At 41.5% G+C, this 13768-nt stretch overlaps 1 protein-coding gene across 6 annotated transcripts in view; it reads left to right on the top strand.

The window, feature by feature from the left end:
• The window catches only part of anks1b (ankyrin repeat and sterile alpha motif domain containing 1B), a 278541-nt gene extending 265425 nt beyond the window's left edge, over window positions 1-13116 (top strand). For 3 of the 6 annotated variants that reach the window (XM_084911141.1, XM_084911143.1, XM_084911147.1), the window contains 6 exons: window positions 1571-1657; window positions 3295-3432; window positions 3524-3691; window positions 6616-6738; window positions 10422-10513; window positions 11747-13116. In XM_084911141.1, coding sequence (XP_084767267.1) covers window positions 1571-1657; window positions 3295-3432; window positions 3524-3691; window positions 6616-6738; window positions 10422-10513; window positions 11747-11795 — 657 coding nt within the window. In that variant the 3' untranslated portion in view covers window positions 11796-13116. The remainder of the gene's footprint in view (window positions 1-1570; window positions 1658-3294; window positions 3433-3523; window positions 3692-6615; window positions 6739-10421; window positions 10514-11746) is intronic. The other 3 variants (XM_084911142.1, XM_084911145.1, XM_084911144.1) reach the window with 3 other exon arrangements.
• The last annotated feature ends 652 nt before the right edge of the window (window positions 13117-13768 follow it).

The raw sequence follows: 13768 nt of genomic DNA, 5'->3' as shown, positions 1-13768 counted from the left end.
TACTGCGCCTCCTGTGGGTGGCGGGCCTACAATAAGATGGGCCCATGTCCCTTTTTTGGGCTGTGCCCTACCAGGCCCCATGGACTAAGGCCCCGCTTTGCCCACGGCCACCATCCCCAGGCCTGGCTCCAGGGCGGGGCTCTGGTGACCCTATCCCATTGTAAACTCATAGGAGTCAAATTTAAGTAAAATTATTACCAAGCTATGCTTACTAGCTTAAACTATAGCAGCTAGCATGAGAGCAGGCTTACTAAACCTTTAAATCTGGGACACAGTCTGAATGCCCTCACGCTCTCACTTGAACTTAAACTTAAAATATCATAGCGGTGGATTAAGTGTGTTGAGGGATTTATTTTTAATATCCTTGCCTGGGTTGCTTGATATCTCACAATCCCCCTTTTACCTCTAATCACCTTATCTCTTCCTCATGCCTTGTGTCATTCTGCTGCTCCCTTTTTTTTTTCATTCCTCCTTTCCTTTGTTTCTTACTGACAAAGAGAAAGAGGAATGTGCCCTACTATCCATGTCTTTTCATCCTGCTCATTCTTTCCATATTTTACTCTTAACGCTGACTCCCTCACTCCTCTGGCCCCCGGCTCTCACCCCGAGCTGCTGCGGTGTGAAGAAGAAATTTAATATTCGTATGCAAAGCTCTCGGTTCCTCTTCTCTCTTTTCTTACTTTCTATATTTACAGTATGCCACCATCATCAGAGGGAAATTTTTCTTCTGCTTCTCATTTTCCTCAGTTTTACCAACCTTTTACTGCACACTGTGGTTGTAATTAGGTGCAAAGAGATGCACGTCATATTACCCCCAGCTTTTGTAACATCGCTAACGTACCACTCTTTCATCCTTCCCTCCACGGTTGAGGAAGTTTTGGATGTTTAAGATCCAACTTCACTTCTCGGCTTGGATTCACTGCCAGCGAACTGCCTTTGTCAGTTTTTCAACACTACCTGATAGTGACAGGGTCGAACTGTAGAAGCAACATACTGCAGGAAGGGAGCAAAGAACAGAACAAAGACAAACAGATATGGGATAGCAGCTCACGTGTTCGACAAGGGAGGAGAAAGAAAGGACGGGCTGTGATAGGAATATGGATGCTGAGGAGGAGGAGATGACAAGCGATGAAGAACACAAAGTTGTTCAGAGAAGGAAGCTTTGAATATATTAAACCTTTTGTCAGGTAGAATGACAGCTGGGAGGGTAACGCTGACATCGCTGTAAATCACATAATTCTTCACAGCACCTTTCGGCATAATGAGTTCAGTATAGGTATGTAATTACAAGGAGTGAGGAGAGATATACTGTCAGAGCCCGATATGACCTAAAAGTTAATAGACTTATTGAATTGAATCGCTTCAGTGACTTGAGTGTAGAAAGGTAGTTTATTTTATTTTTCATAACCTTTGAGAATGGTGCGACTAGAGTTTGGCAATCAAAGCAGAACAGAAATCTTCGTTAAATACGGCAAGTTAAATTGTCAAGTTTACTTTCACGAGCTGCCTCCAAAGTCACTGCTGTTTTTTTTTCCTCTTTTTTGTCTCTACCTTCTCATTTTTGCACAAGAAGTCGACAGAACAGATGAAGAAAGTGCCGACCATCGTGCTGTCCGTGTCCTACAAAGGAGTGAAGTTCATCGACGCCACAAATAAGGTACAGCAATGCGCACGGCTCGCTTCCTGCGAGGCCCGGTGTAAATGACACACCGAGTGTAAAGCCCGCACAGCATTGCAGTGCTCGTGTCTGCTCTGTGCTGCTGCAGCCTCGCTGATTTACAACGGTATGTACACAGAGCACAAACAAGCAATAATCAGGATGAAAAGGGATGAGCTGAAAGTCTAGAACAGTCCAGAACAGAATGGAAGTGTTTGAGTTTCATGTGCACGTATATAAGAAAAGAATCAGGTACATATTCGGATTCTTGTTTGAATTGCACTAAAACAGAGTATGCTCAAGTAGGTCATCCACACTGAAATATACAGAGACAGTTTTAGATATTAAAGTTACCCAACAGTGATGAGAAGGAGACCAGCTGGTGATTCTTACCAGAAAATTAATTAATTAAAAAAAAAAAAAATCCCAAGTAAGTCTGTATTTGGCAATTCAGTTCTCCAATTAGTCACACAGACATGCTTGTGCCTTCTCTCGGTCCTGCGTTGTTATAGAACACAGAAGGAGATGAAATGTGCAGCAGCTCCCTCCACAATGACACGCCACAACTCATTTTGCGTTAGGCTAGTGTAGGGTTTCCTCCACACCCTGGAAACTAAAACGGGCTGCGTGAAGACGTCCGCTGCTACGTATATCTGCGATTGTCTCCAACACAATATAAAGATAATTAAATGTGCAATTATTTGTGGAGGGAAATTACACAGACTTTGAAAAATGATTATGCTTCTTCCTGTTGACACCATTATAGCGCTTAATGTATAAAAAGTCTCCTCAAAACATCTTTTAAAATGTAATAACAAAACTATCTGTGCAGCCGTCCTCGTGGATTTTCACTAACGTACTAAACCGCGAACGACAGACGGAAAGAAACAGTATTAAGTACAAAATCCATTAGGAAGATCAAATATAGTAAGTCATTATTAGTCCTCTGTGGTTACCTGCTGTGTGGGTTCACCCAAAACAACAACTACAAGGAGAGGATTCCTCTCTTAGCTTAACCCAAGTAATCAATATGCCTATTTATATATAATCAGTGCAGAGAGACAGCACTGTCCTGTATGACTAACCTGGCATTTCACTGGTTGAATGTTATGCAACTTCTTTTTGATTTCTCTCAGGTGAAATCATCTGCATTGCGCCGTTTTTTTATCTCTACGATATGTTGTTTTAATGTTTTCATTTTCATGCCCTTAAAAAAAATCCACTTCTTCTAGATCAAAGTTTAATGCATTTTCAGCATATTTTCTTATAATAGCTCAAAGCAACTTCTAACTTAAATGTAATGTTTACTGATGTTGGCTAAAACTTCTCTTTGGGCTTTGATGTTTTTTTAATTCACAGCGCTGAGATGTGCTTTAATTAACGCAACACAAAGTCTGAGCGTTCTCCAGTGACATTACCAGAGGACAAATTCCAACTTAGTGACTCCAGAAACATCTCAAACTGAAAAGTGTGCTACAGTGATTATGAGTTTGAGATGAATAATAAATCAGATTTGTTTTTCCGTGAAGTGGCTCAATGGAGATAATCTACGATCTCTCTGTGTGCTTCTTTATCGTTCTGCTTCTGTGTTTTCTCTTTTTTTTTCCTCCTCTCCGTCTTTCGCTCTCTCTCTGTAGAACATCATAGCGGAGCATGAGATTCGTAACATCTCGTGTGCAGCTCAGGATCCAGAGGATCTGTCCACATTTGCCTACATCACCAAAGACCTCAAGTCCAGTCACCACTACTGCCATGTCTTCACTGCTTTTGATGTGGTTAGTATTGACACTCTGCTGTGCTCACAGGCGAACATCAGACTCACTGTCCAAGATCACATTCACCTATTTGATTTTGCCGTTTTATCAGAACCTGGCCTACGAGATCATCCTGACGCTCGGACAGGCCTTCGAGGTGGCCTACCAGCTAGCCCTACAGGCTAGGAAGAGTGGCCATGGATCATCCACACTGCCCGAAAGCTTCGACAGCAAACCCAGCAAACCTGTCCCTAAGCCACGCATCAACATCCGCAAGTCTGTAAGTAACGCAGCTGCACAGCTGCACTACTGTTCAAAGAAAAAATCCATCCCTGTCAAGTTCCACAATAGTGAGGCCACATGTTCCAGATGGTCTGGATTGGATTGCTTTGGTCTAAAGTGAAAAAGCTTCAAATTTTTTGAATTTCATTCCAATAAAGCACTCCTATTTTCACTGGACTCTGTCCATAATACCTTACCAGTATCATCCTCACTCATTTACATTATTTCTAAACATCTGAGATTGGTTTTCTAGCTCTATCTGCTCATGTTCTTTGCTTGCGTGCGCCTTGGCCCAGCGGACTAAGCGGCAGAGGTGTAGGTGGATATTTGATCTGTTAAGCGTTCACTCAGTCTTACTGTCCCTGCAGTCTCTTACACACTTGGCTGATTGATGATGCCTGTTTGCATAAAGCTCCAGGGAGGCTTGCCCGCTCTCTCTCCGGGTGTGCGTGTGTGTGTGTGTGTGTGTGTGTGGTTCTGTGTAAGAGAAGATAAAGAATTCTCATGTGGAGGACTGCACTATAGGGAAGAGCTTTTCGCTCATGTGCAGTAATCTCCTTAAGGTAGGGCTGGGTATGATAAGAAATAAATACAAATGCTGATATGCAAATGCTTTGATGGTTTAAATGATAAGTTGAGGAGCTTCACTTAAGCTGCATCAGTGCATACAGAGCAAAAGAGGAAAAACCTAGTCTTCTCTCAAACCTGCAGGAAAGCACCTGAATGTAACCGTAATGGATTTAGAGAATGACGATGGTTAAGCAGAGCAAAGTGCTCCATTTTTGCCCTTATTTCTGCTCCCAGATATCACTCAGAACTGTGAACTTGTTCTGTTTCCTCCTGACATTCCCTGAAGTGTAATAGATATCCTCGTTGGTGGTGGCTGGCTGTATAGTAGCTTGACAATGGCTTTAGTCCAGCTTGTAGCATCGATGGGCTAAAAGATAGCCCTTCAATAGTGCTTATTGAACAGATCGTTCTGCAAACGAAAACTGTTTCATGTCTTGTGTCAACTCGATAATCGGGATGATTCCAACGTCTGAGCCCAGGCAAAAGCTACAATGACGGATGGTCATATTAAAAGTGGCCAAGGTTTCAAATATTACAGTTATAGTGTTCCAAAAGCTCAGGCTGCAGATGCACCAATGGCTCAATTTCAGTGTTTTTTTGTTCTTGGATGTACTCTTGTACTCTTGTATGACACCAAAGCGAGGATATTATCTCATGCACCCACCCACTGGTCAAACCTCCCATTTGCAAACAGCAAAGAGAAGAAATTTTATTTTAAAGGGATTGTGGCTTTAAAAAGGAGTAAAGGAAGTAAAATGGCCTGTTTTAGGCAGGTGGTGAACTAAGAGTCTGCAGCAATTACTTTGGACACATTCATTCAAAGCCTCTCGAGTTGAGTCCAAGGCTTAAAATCTGAAGCTGAAATGAGCTTAATAGGTCTCAGACAAGTCAAAATGTATCAGCCATGCTTCTAGTGGACTCTGTATGTCCCTAACAGTTATGCAACTTATACTGATACATATAAATTATGGTAATCAATACCCAGCCCTCGCTGTTTAACAGCTTCTTCTTTCGCAAACGGTATCATAAAAGCATGTGTCATACCTCCATCAAATACGGCGTCACAAAGTCTATCAATAAACCTGCAGCCCTTCCATAAACCCCACAACAGACAATTAAAATAGTCACCCTAACCTACTCTGCACTCACTACCCTCCTCCACTGACAAACACCAGCTCAGGCTCAGCAGCACACATGTGAGTCCAAAAGGCCTGGTACAGAGTTATAGTTGCTGCTGTAACGGTGTGCTTGGACCAAATTTACATACTGTGAGTCATGAAAAAAAGGGTGATTGAGTGGAACAGCAGTTTCATAGGACTGCTCTCGCTTTCTAAAGTTAGTGTGAGATGTGAGATGGTGAGGAAAGATGGGAAAGGAGAGTGCCTACAGAGATGATGGATGATGGCATGTGTACACACAATCTGCTTAGTCGGCAACCATTACATTAACCATTAATTGTCTTTTTTCCTGCCTGCTTCATGTATATGTATGTGTGTGTGATGTAGTTAATGGCTTGTGGTGTGCAGCAGGGCAAAGATACTGCAGGATTCATTTAATATTCCTGCCACCCGCCAGCAATGATCTCCATCCTCCAGCACCTCTAAACCCATGTCCTTTAAAATACAGTAGCTTTGTTTCTCTGTGCACCAGTAACAGTTTCTCCACAACCTCCCATTGTCATATTTCCCCTGTGAGCATATCAGCTTGTAAATCCCCCCCAACTTCCACTTAACCTACAAAGGTGAACTTTGAACTAACCAAGACTGGTATGTTACTGTAATCTGTAATGTGACACTTTTAAAGCAACAGATTTCATTCATTCAATCGGGCTTTTAAGTGTTTTCGCTGTTGCTATATTTTTGTTACTTAACCAGACAAATCTAACTGACAAACTAAGAGACTAGGAAACCCTTACCCTTTAACAACCATTAAAACAACTGGAAATTCGTCATGAACCTGGGGAAAATTGTCTAAATCCATTTGAATAAACTGAGCCTGAGTGTTAGAGACACTTTTTTTCAGAGCTTTTTTTGTACAGTTGCTGTGGCATATTCATACTAGTGGGAGTGTTGTTGCCATGCAGGAGTTGCTATATAAGTGTGGCGTAACATTGCCTTCTCCAGTTTGAGTTTTGCTGTGTTGTGGTAATGCTGCTGTCCCCCGCTGTTTCCAGGGCAATGAATTTGCTGCCATGTTGTTGCCATGGTTTTTTTGCTTTTGGTTTTAGACCGCTGTTGCCTTTTTTCTGTTGCCATGTAGCTGCTCTGTCCTCGCTGTGGTTTTTGCCTTGCTGCTTTGTTGCTTTTGGAGCAGGCCGACTTTGACTTGTGTATGACCTCTGCCTCCCTGTAGGTCATCATGCCCCCCTCCAGCCGCTGGTCACTGGGCCACATTTACACCCCTCACCGGCCTCCTCTTCACCCTCCTCTTCCTCCCTCTCGACTCTTCCATCTTCCTCACAAAGCTCAGTCACAGGTCCTCCACGCTTTTCCTTCTCTTATCCTTTGTTTTCACATAATTTTTCATTTATTCAAGGAGAAGGCGCCATCTGTAAGTGCTTCCATTTTAATTCTGTTGCTTTTACTCAACTGACTCTGCATCCTTATGTGTCCTCTTTGCTGTGTGTGTGCGCGCGCGTGTGTGTGTTTCTTCATTTACTACCCCATGGCTCCATATCACTTTTAGTAGCGCTGGTATTAAAAAGACAGCCAATCTTGCAGAGCCAATCCATTTCATAAGTGCTTCAGTTTTTACGTGTCTGTCTGTACCAATTCAGCCTCTGGGTGGAGATGCACCGCTTCCTTCTTTGTGGTATATTTGAGATGGTAAATTAATATAAATAAAGCGCTTTGATCAATAAACAGTAGAGTTGAGTGGTTGGACGTATAAACCAGCTAACAGTAATTGGACCGAGCTGAAGGATGAGGGATTTTTTTTTGTCTTTTTTAAATTATGCTAATTAAAGGGTCTGGCTCTTGAGAATTCGACTCAGTCAATAATTATCTCGTGAATTCCTTCCTTTCTTTTTTTGTGTTTAATAAATTCTTAGAGTTGCCAAAGATTCTCATCATTAGTGACCTTGTATGTCCTAGCTTGCCAGCTACGACAACTGTTGTCAGCCTTTCAGCGGCACATGCTGCAGGTTGTGTGGCCTAAATACTGAATTGCATAAATTTTCCCATTTACTTGCTCTTTCATGGCTCAGTCATACTACAGTGAAAATAGGACCGCAACCTCTTTCTGATTTGGAAAAAACTGGTGGTTGCCCAAAGACTACGTTGATTTATAGTTATATAGTATATTATATATTATATTGAGTGTGTTGAACGTGCAACACACTCAAATTCTGGGCAACCAATTTCAATCACATGGTGATTGCTTGGGTCAACTGGCAGAAGGCAACCTGTCTCCACACCATCGCAGTATGACTCAGATTGACTGCAGTCACCCTCAGATAGACTAGCAGCAGTCTGCAAATAATTTCCATCTAATTTATAAATGGAGACAGATTTCCAGCATATTGTAATCACCCTGAGTCAGTCTTCACCGACAAGTGCAACTCAGCAGGAAAGCATCGCAATAGAGGACTTGATTCAACTGGTTATTTTCTGTTTATATTCTTATATAAAAGTAAGGTTTTAGACTGCCTATAGCATTTTGCAGTTACATTTCCATTCTGCAGAAACTATATCACTATGTGGGAATGAATTTCTGAATTTCTGTTTTAAATTTACGAGGGTCTGGCAGGACTTTTATGTGAATTTCTGTGTATATAGATGGCAACAGATTTGCGTTTTTTACTGATTTGTTACAGTTGAACAACTTGAGTCCATTCAATTGGAGCAAATTGGTCTTCTTGCCAATTTATCACATGTCAAATTTACTTTGAAGATTGTTCTTTGAAGCAACTAAGGCAATAGGGCTGGAAGTTCACAGTAATTGTGGTTGTCCTGCAGTCTCCAACTATGGTTTTCCCTAGTTTGATTGTAACATTAGAGGCTGCACTTAATTTAGATCAAGGCTGTGAAACATAAGTCCCGGGGACCAGAATCGGTCTGGCAAAGACTCCAATCTGCCTCACTGGATAGCTTTGGAAAATGATAACAAGGGACAAATTTTGGACTTTTAACTGTATTTTTCCTTTATAAAGATCCCCACGGGTCCCTCCATACTCATACACCAATGTAATTAGGTAATAAAGAATTAAATGGGAGAAAAGTTTCTGGGTTTTTTCAACATCTACAGAAATGTGTTATTTGTTTGTTTTTTACAGCATAAATCTGCAGTTTACAGATTTATTCCTTCCAGTTTAAGCCTGAAGAGTGCTGACAGATTCTTTCATTTAATTTCATGTGGAAAAACTGATGTCTACTGTTGTACTTATATTAAGATCTCTGAGGGATTGAATGTGTAGTTAAAACTTCACAAGTCATTTTCATGCGAATCATCAAATCAAACGCTGGACTCAGAGTGGCCTGCTGGAGCATTTTAAAACACTGCCTAAGCTTTATAACAAATGCTTAAAAATGAGCTAAATGCTTAAACACACTTAAAACCACGTAGGTTCAGTACTTCCAGAACTAAATGCTTGCACTGAACTTTTATATTTGGAGTGCTTTCACTTCTGGCCCAACCTCACACTCGCCCAGAAACATCTTCATCTATCACACAAAGCATATGGTTTTTATAAAGGGTCATTAAAGAACGACTGCCGTTCCACAGTGTACGTAGTGCGGCAAGAAATTATTCAAAAGTTCAATAGACCCACACTACAAAGAGCATGTTTTACATCGGTTTGGACCACTGAGTTCGGAGCCAAATCAAACATTGGACGCCCCGGTAGCATCACTTAAAGTTTCTCTTCCCACCCCTTCCTTGGGAAAAATGCATTTTGAAGGCAGATGATTCATTCAGCGTCTTCATGTGTTGTTGATGAATTTGATACTGGTGATGCTCTGGATGAGCTCTTTACTGAGCGTGATGTGTTGTGATGCCGCGAGATCGAAGGTGTGTCTGTGTTTGCCCTAATCCTATAACCCCAAAACAGGATTATATGGTCTTGTTCTGGCTGTCTGTGTGTGTGTGTGTGTGTGTGTGTGTGTGTGTGTGTGTGTGTGTGTAAAGAAGAGGATAGAGAACCATATTAAAATTACAGTTTGCTACAGCAACAGTACTGAAACTGTGTGTTAAGAGAAGATAACAGAACCATGGCTCTGTCAGTGCACCGCAGAGTTAATCCAGTTTCCTCCAACAACACTACGACACCTTTCAAAGCAGATCTTTTTTGGCTTTATTATAAAAATGTTAACACTACATGGAGATGCAGTTAATAATTTGCTCATATATGTTTGCAATTCAAGTTTACAAACGCGTATTCCTGTACCGAGTCAACTTTACCGCCGCTGCCATCCCCCAAAACCATCTGAAAACAAACCAACAGACTGGAGGAAAGCCACCCTCGGCAATACGCCTCTTGATTGTTGCCTTGGGGTTATTTTTGAAAGCGCTCTAGATTGTTTGGTTTGTTTCTCAGCCACCACGACGGCTTTGCAGTTACAGACAGCATCTCTTTTAAAAGTCTTTGAAGCTGCAGGAAGTGGTTCAGGAGGTAGAACAAGTTGTCTGCTCAACGGAAGGTTTGTGGTTCGATCCCTGGAAGTGCCAAAGCATCCTTGGGTAAGCCAAGGCCAAAGTGCTTGTGAATGAAGAAGGTCATATAGCATTTTAGAGTGGGACAGGACTATATAAGAACTAGTTCATTTACCATTCGTACAGCTTATAGGTGATGCACTGCCTCAGTGTGAACACAGACATGACATTTATTCATATTAAAAAAAATGTGTATATTCTCAGTTCTGCTTTCTCATCTGTAATATTTTCTCCCGCCACCTCATTTCTCTGTAAGCAGCCGATCCTCCACCTCCATCTCATTCATTCTACTGTATCACTCTGATGTCAACGACTATCAGCATGAAATAATATCTGAAAATTGCACCTCAAGTGGATTTTAACACAGACTTTTGCATTGTTTGGTTTGAAATCATTCAACGCAGCGATACTATATAATAAATTGGCCGTTTGTCCTGCTTCTTCCCCCCCCCTCTTGTTTTTTTCTAACTCTGCTTCTCCCCGTCCTCCTCTGACTCTCTCTGTGTCAGATGGAGCAGCCATCCATGGATCAGAAGGGCCATGCCAACGTGCCGTGGATTGTGGAGCCAGGTCAGGAGGCCAAAAGAGGAGTCAACACCAAGTACGAGACCACTATTTTCTAACATACACCCGCCTTGTCCAATCCTGTGTGTGTGTGCCTTTCAGAGGTTGCCCTGTACCGGGGCCCCGCCCCGGAGTTGGGCACGAGCGACGCACGCCGCCGCGCCACCTCACCGGCTGAAAAAATAAAAATAAAAAAATTAAATAAAAAAAACATCTCGCCCCGCCCCCGATAGCCGAGCCTGTCCACTGCATGATGACGTTTGGCGCTGCGTTGTCTCTCTCTTCTTTCTCCTTGTCTCTTCTTCTCTCTTTTATTTCTGCTCTCAACCCTTTCTTTGGCCTGGGCCACATCCTCCTGCCTGCAGGGCTGGCGCATGACCTTTGAACCCAGGGCTGTGGTGCACTTCTGTCTCCACCTGTAGGGGGAATGGTCAGCTCTGTTTTTCCACTTCATGTTTGTCGGTCAGTCAGCAGTCAACCACTCGGTTATTCTGCTTCCAGTTTCTTGTTTTTTTGTTTCTTTTTCTTCCTGTTTATGGGTGCAACCATTTGGCTTCGTCTCTCTCCTCCTTTTCTCCTCCAACTGCCTCCATCCCTCACTTTACTATTCATTTTAGCCCTTTTGTCCAACTGCCCCTGATAACTTGAACAAGATTTGAAACCAGAGCACTGCTAAGAGGCGAAACAGTGTTTTAGCTGTCTCTGAGCACCATGTGGGAGCTGACAGTGAGGAGGGATGTTGTCCTAACTTGACAACTGGAGGGAAATTTAGACTTTTTAAACACTTTTTAATCAAAGAGGAGAGCTGAACTTTGGGAGAGGTGATGTAGCACAGTCTAACTTTGACTCAAACTGGTTCATCCAGCAGGCTACTAGAATGTATTTCAACTTTTTGATTCTTTATATCAGATTATTTTTTGGAGATAAACTTGTAAATTTCTTTGACAAACTATATTTTAAACTTGACCTGTGACACAGGAAGATCTAGGTGAACTTTTGCTTTTCTAGCACCTTTTTTCAGCACATGTTTGTGTATATGTTCAGAATTACTTTAATCACGTGGAGTTTTTGTTTTTTTTTAACTTTGTTTTCATTTTTTTTCCCAGCCCATAAACCTTGTTTTATTTGGGGGAATAAATCTTGTATGTAAAAGGTTTAGCATGTGGCTTGTGAAACGCATGGTGGCCATTTTGGATTTGCTGAGCAGGGGGGCCAGTGGAGAGGCGGGGTGTGAGGGCTCTCTCGATAAGTGATGTCATCTCATTTGCAGGGCAATGCCGGATGCTCATGTCTATTACTGTGGAATGCAAAGAATGTAGCCAGCCCTAAACATGGACCTTGTCACACACACAATGCAAAAAGGACTACAAAGGACCCTCTTGTTCACTTTTCAAAAGGACTACAAACATGGATGCTACTCCACAGTGTTTAAAGTTGACTACAAAATTTTAACGTCATTCATCCACGTGTTGCTAGACACAGTAAACATCGGACCAACTAATAATTAAACACACACACACACTGACAGGACTGCATCTTGACAGACGACCGTCTGCTCTGAATGTACACTTATTTGAAAGCAGCCTCAACTTTCTGCAACTCCAGCAGGATCCGTTTTATGCGCCCAACTGGGAGGCATGACCTTCGAACTTTTTGGCAGGTCAGCATCTCCATGGAGACTGTGAGTATGGTTACAGGGCATGTTTAGGTAATAGACGGCGGGCTGACTAAAGGGCATCCCCGGGCATGTGTCAGTGTTGGCATGAGTTCCACGATGTCTGGCTGGCTCTTTTGGTCCTCTTTATTTTATTTCTTTGTTGTTGTTGTTTTTTCTTTAATGTCAGAAAATAATAAAGAGATATATGCACAAGTGTGTAAATGACTAGCTGCAACACGCTCAAGATGCAACGGGTGTCTCATAATGGATGAAGAGCCTATGTGAACAAAGCATCTAGAGTCTAAAAAAAAAAAAGTATTCTATTCGTATTGCCTGACATTTTAATGTTTAATATGAGAGTATTATATTACCATGAGGATTATGATTATACTTGTGCAATTCTTGTCTACTGTTGTCTTAATGTTACATTATTTTTCTATGATATGCTGAAATGAAAACCTTGGGCCTGAGAATGATGGCAATCCTTTAACAATAAAAAATAAAATAAAATCCGAAACTAGGCGATCACACTTGTACACAGAGAGCGAATGTCGCAGGTGGCTAGCTAACTTTTAGGTCAGGTCAACTCTCCATCATTTCTCACGGGGCTCTACTCTTATCTAGCAGATGTACTATTTTAAAAACGCAGTATTACTGTATTATTTGGATGAGAAATCATCCAGTTATAAAGTGTACATAGATATTTTGCCAACTCATTGTTCATACATGTAAAAGAAAATAAAGGATTTGCAGCAAATGGCACTGGAAACATGGTACCAAAATAAAGGTTGGACATTTAAAAAAAGTGGTAGATTGTAGAGACTGTATTTTGAGTGCAAACTAACATGAATTATTTGGTGTCATCACTGCTGACCAACTAATGTACATAGGCTTGGGCTTCCAGCACACTGATTTTTGTAATTTTGGCCATTATTTATATCCTTGTAAATCACATTAAATAAAATATGACTTGTACAACCATATTTATCCATGGGATGAAGTTGTTATTACATCTTTTTTTTCCATTCTCAATCACAGAAGATCTAATACCAGCGTAAACATAAACATTCCTAGACACACATTATCTGACAATAGTGGCTTATTTTGGTATTGGTGTACCACTGTAACTGTGAGCAAAGATGGAGATATTTGAGTAATGTTTCTCTGTTGTAGGATCTGCAAATATTCAACCTGAATATTTCAATGAAGCTTTAGCTGCAAATCCTACTCTGTTTGTAGTACTAACCCTTGGTGCAGCTTCTGCAGATGATAAGGATGCATCTCCAAGTATCACAAAATTTCACATTGGACCGATTCTCATTTGCAAAATGTACTTTTACCATCTGGGTCTTGCCCCATTTATGCACAACAAGCACCATCTCAGAACTTACTCGCACATTATAGTGTGTGTAATATTTCACATACCTCAAACTGGACCTGCTGCCCAGCTGTGATGTCAGGGACTTCAAAAACTTCACCGCTTTCTACCAAGGAAATTGAGAAAGAGAGGATAACCATTTGTCTCCTCCAGGCTTCAAAGCATTAAGAATCTCTTCAAATCTTCTCTTTGTATTCATTCTTAAAGAGCTCTTCTCTTAGTCTTGCTCAACAATTTGAACACAAATTAACACTCTT

Source organism: Perissodus microlepis, chromosome 17 (genome assembly GCF_051167445.1).
Source record: "Perissodus microlepis isolate ML-2025 ecotype Zambia chromosome 17, ASM5116744v1, whole genome shotgun sequence".
In the NCBI taxonomy this organism is placed as follows: Eukaryota; Metazoa; Chordata; class Actinopteri; order Cichliformes; family Cichlidae; genus Perissodus; species Perissodus microlepis.
This window is presented reverse-complemented; position numbering and strand designations above follow the sequence as displayed.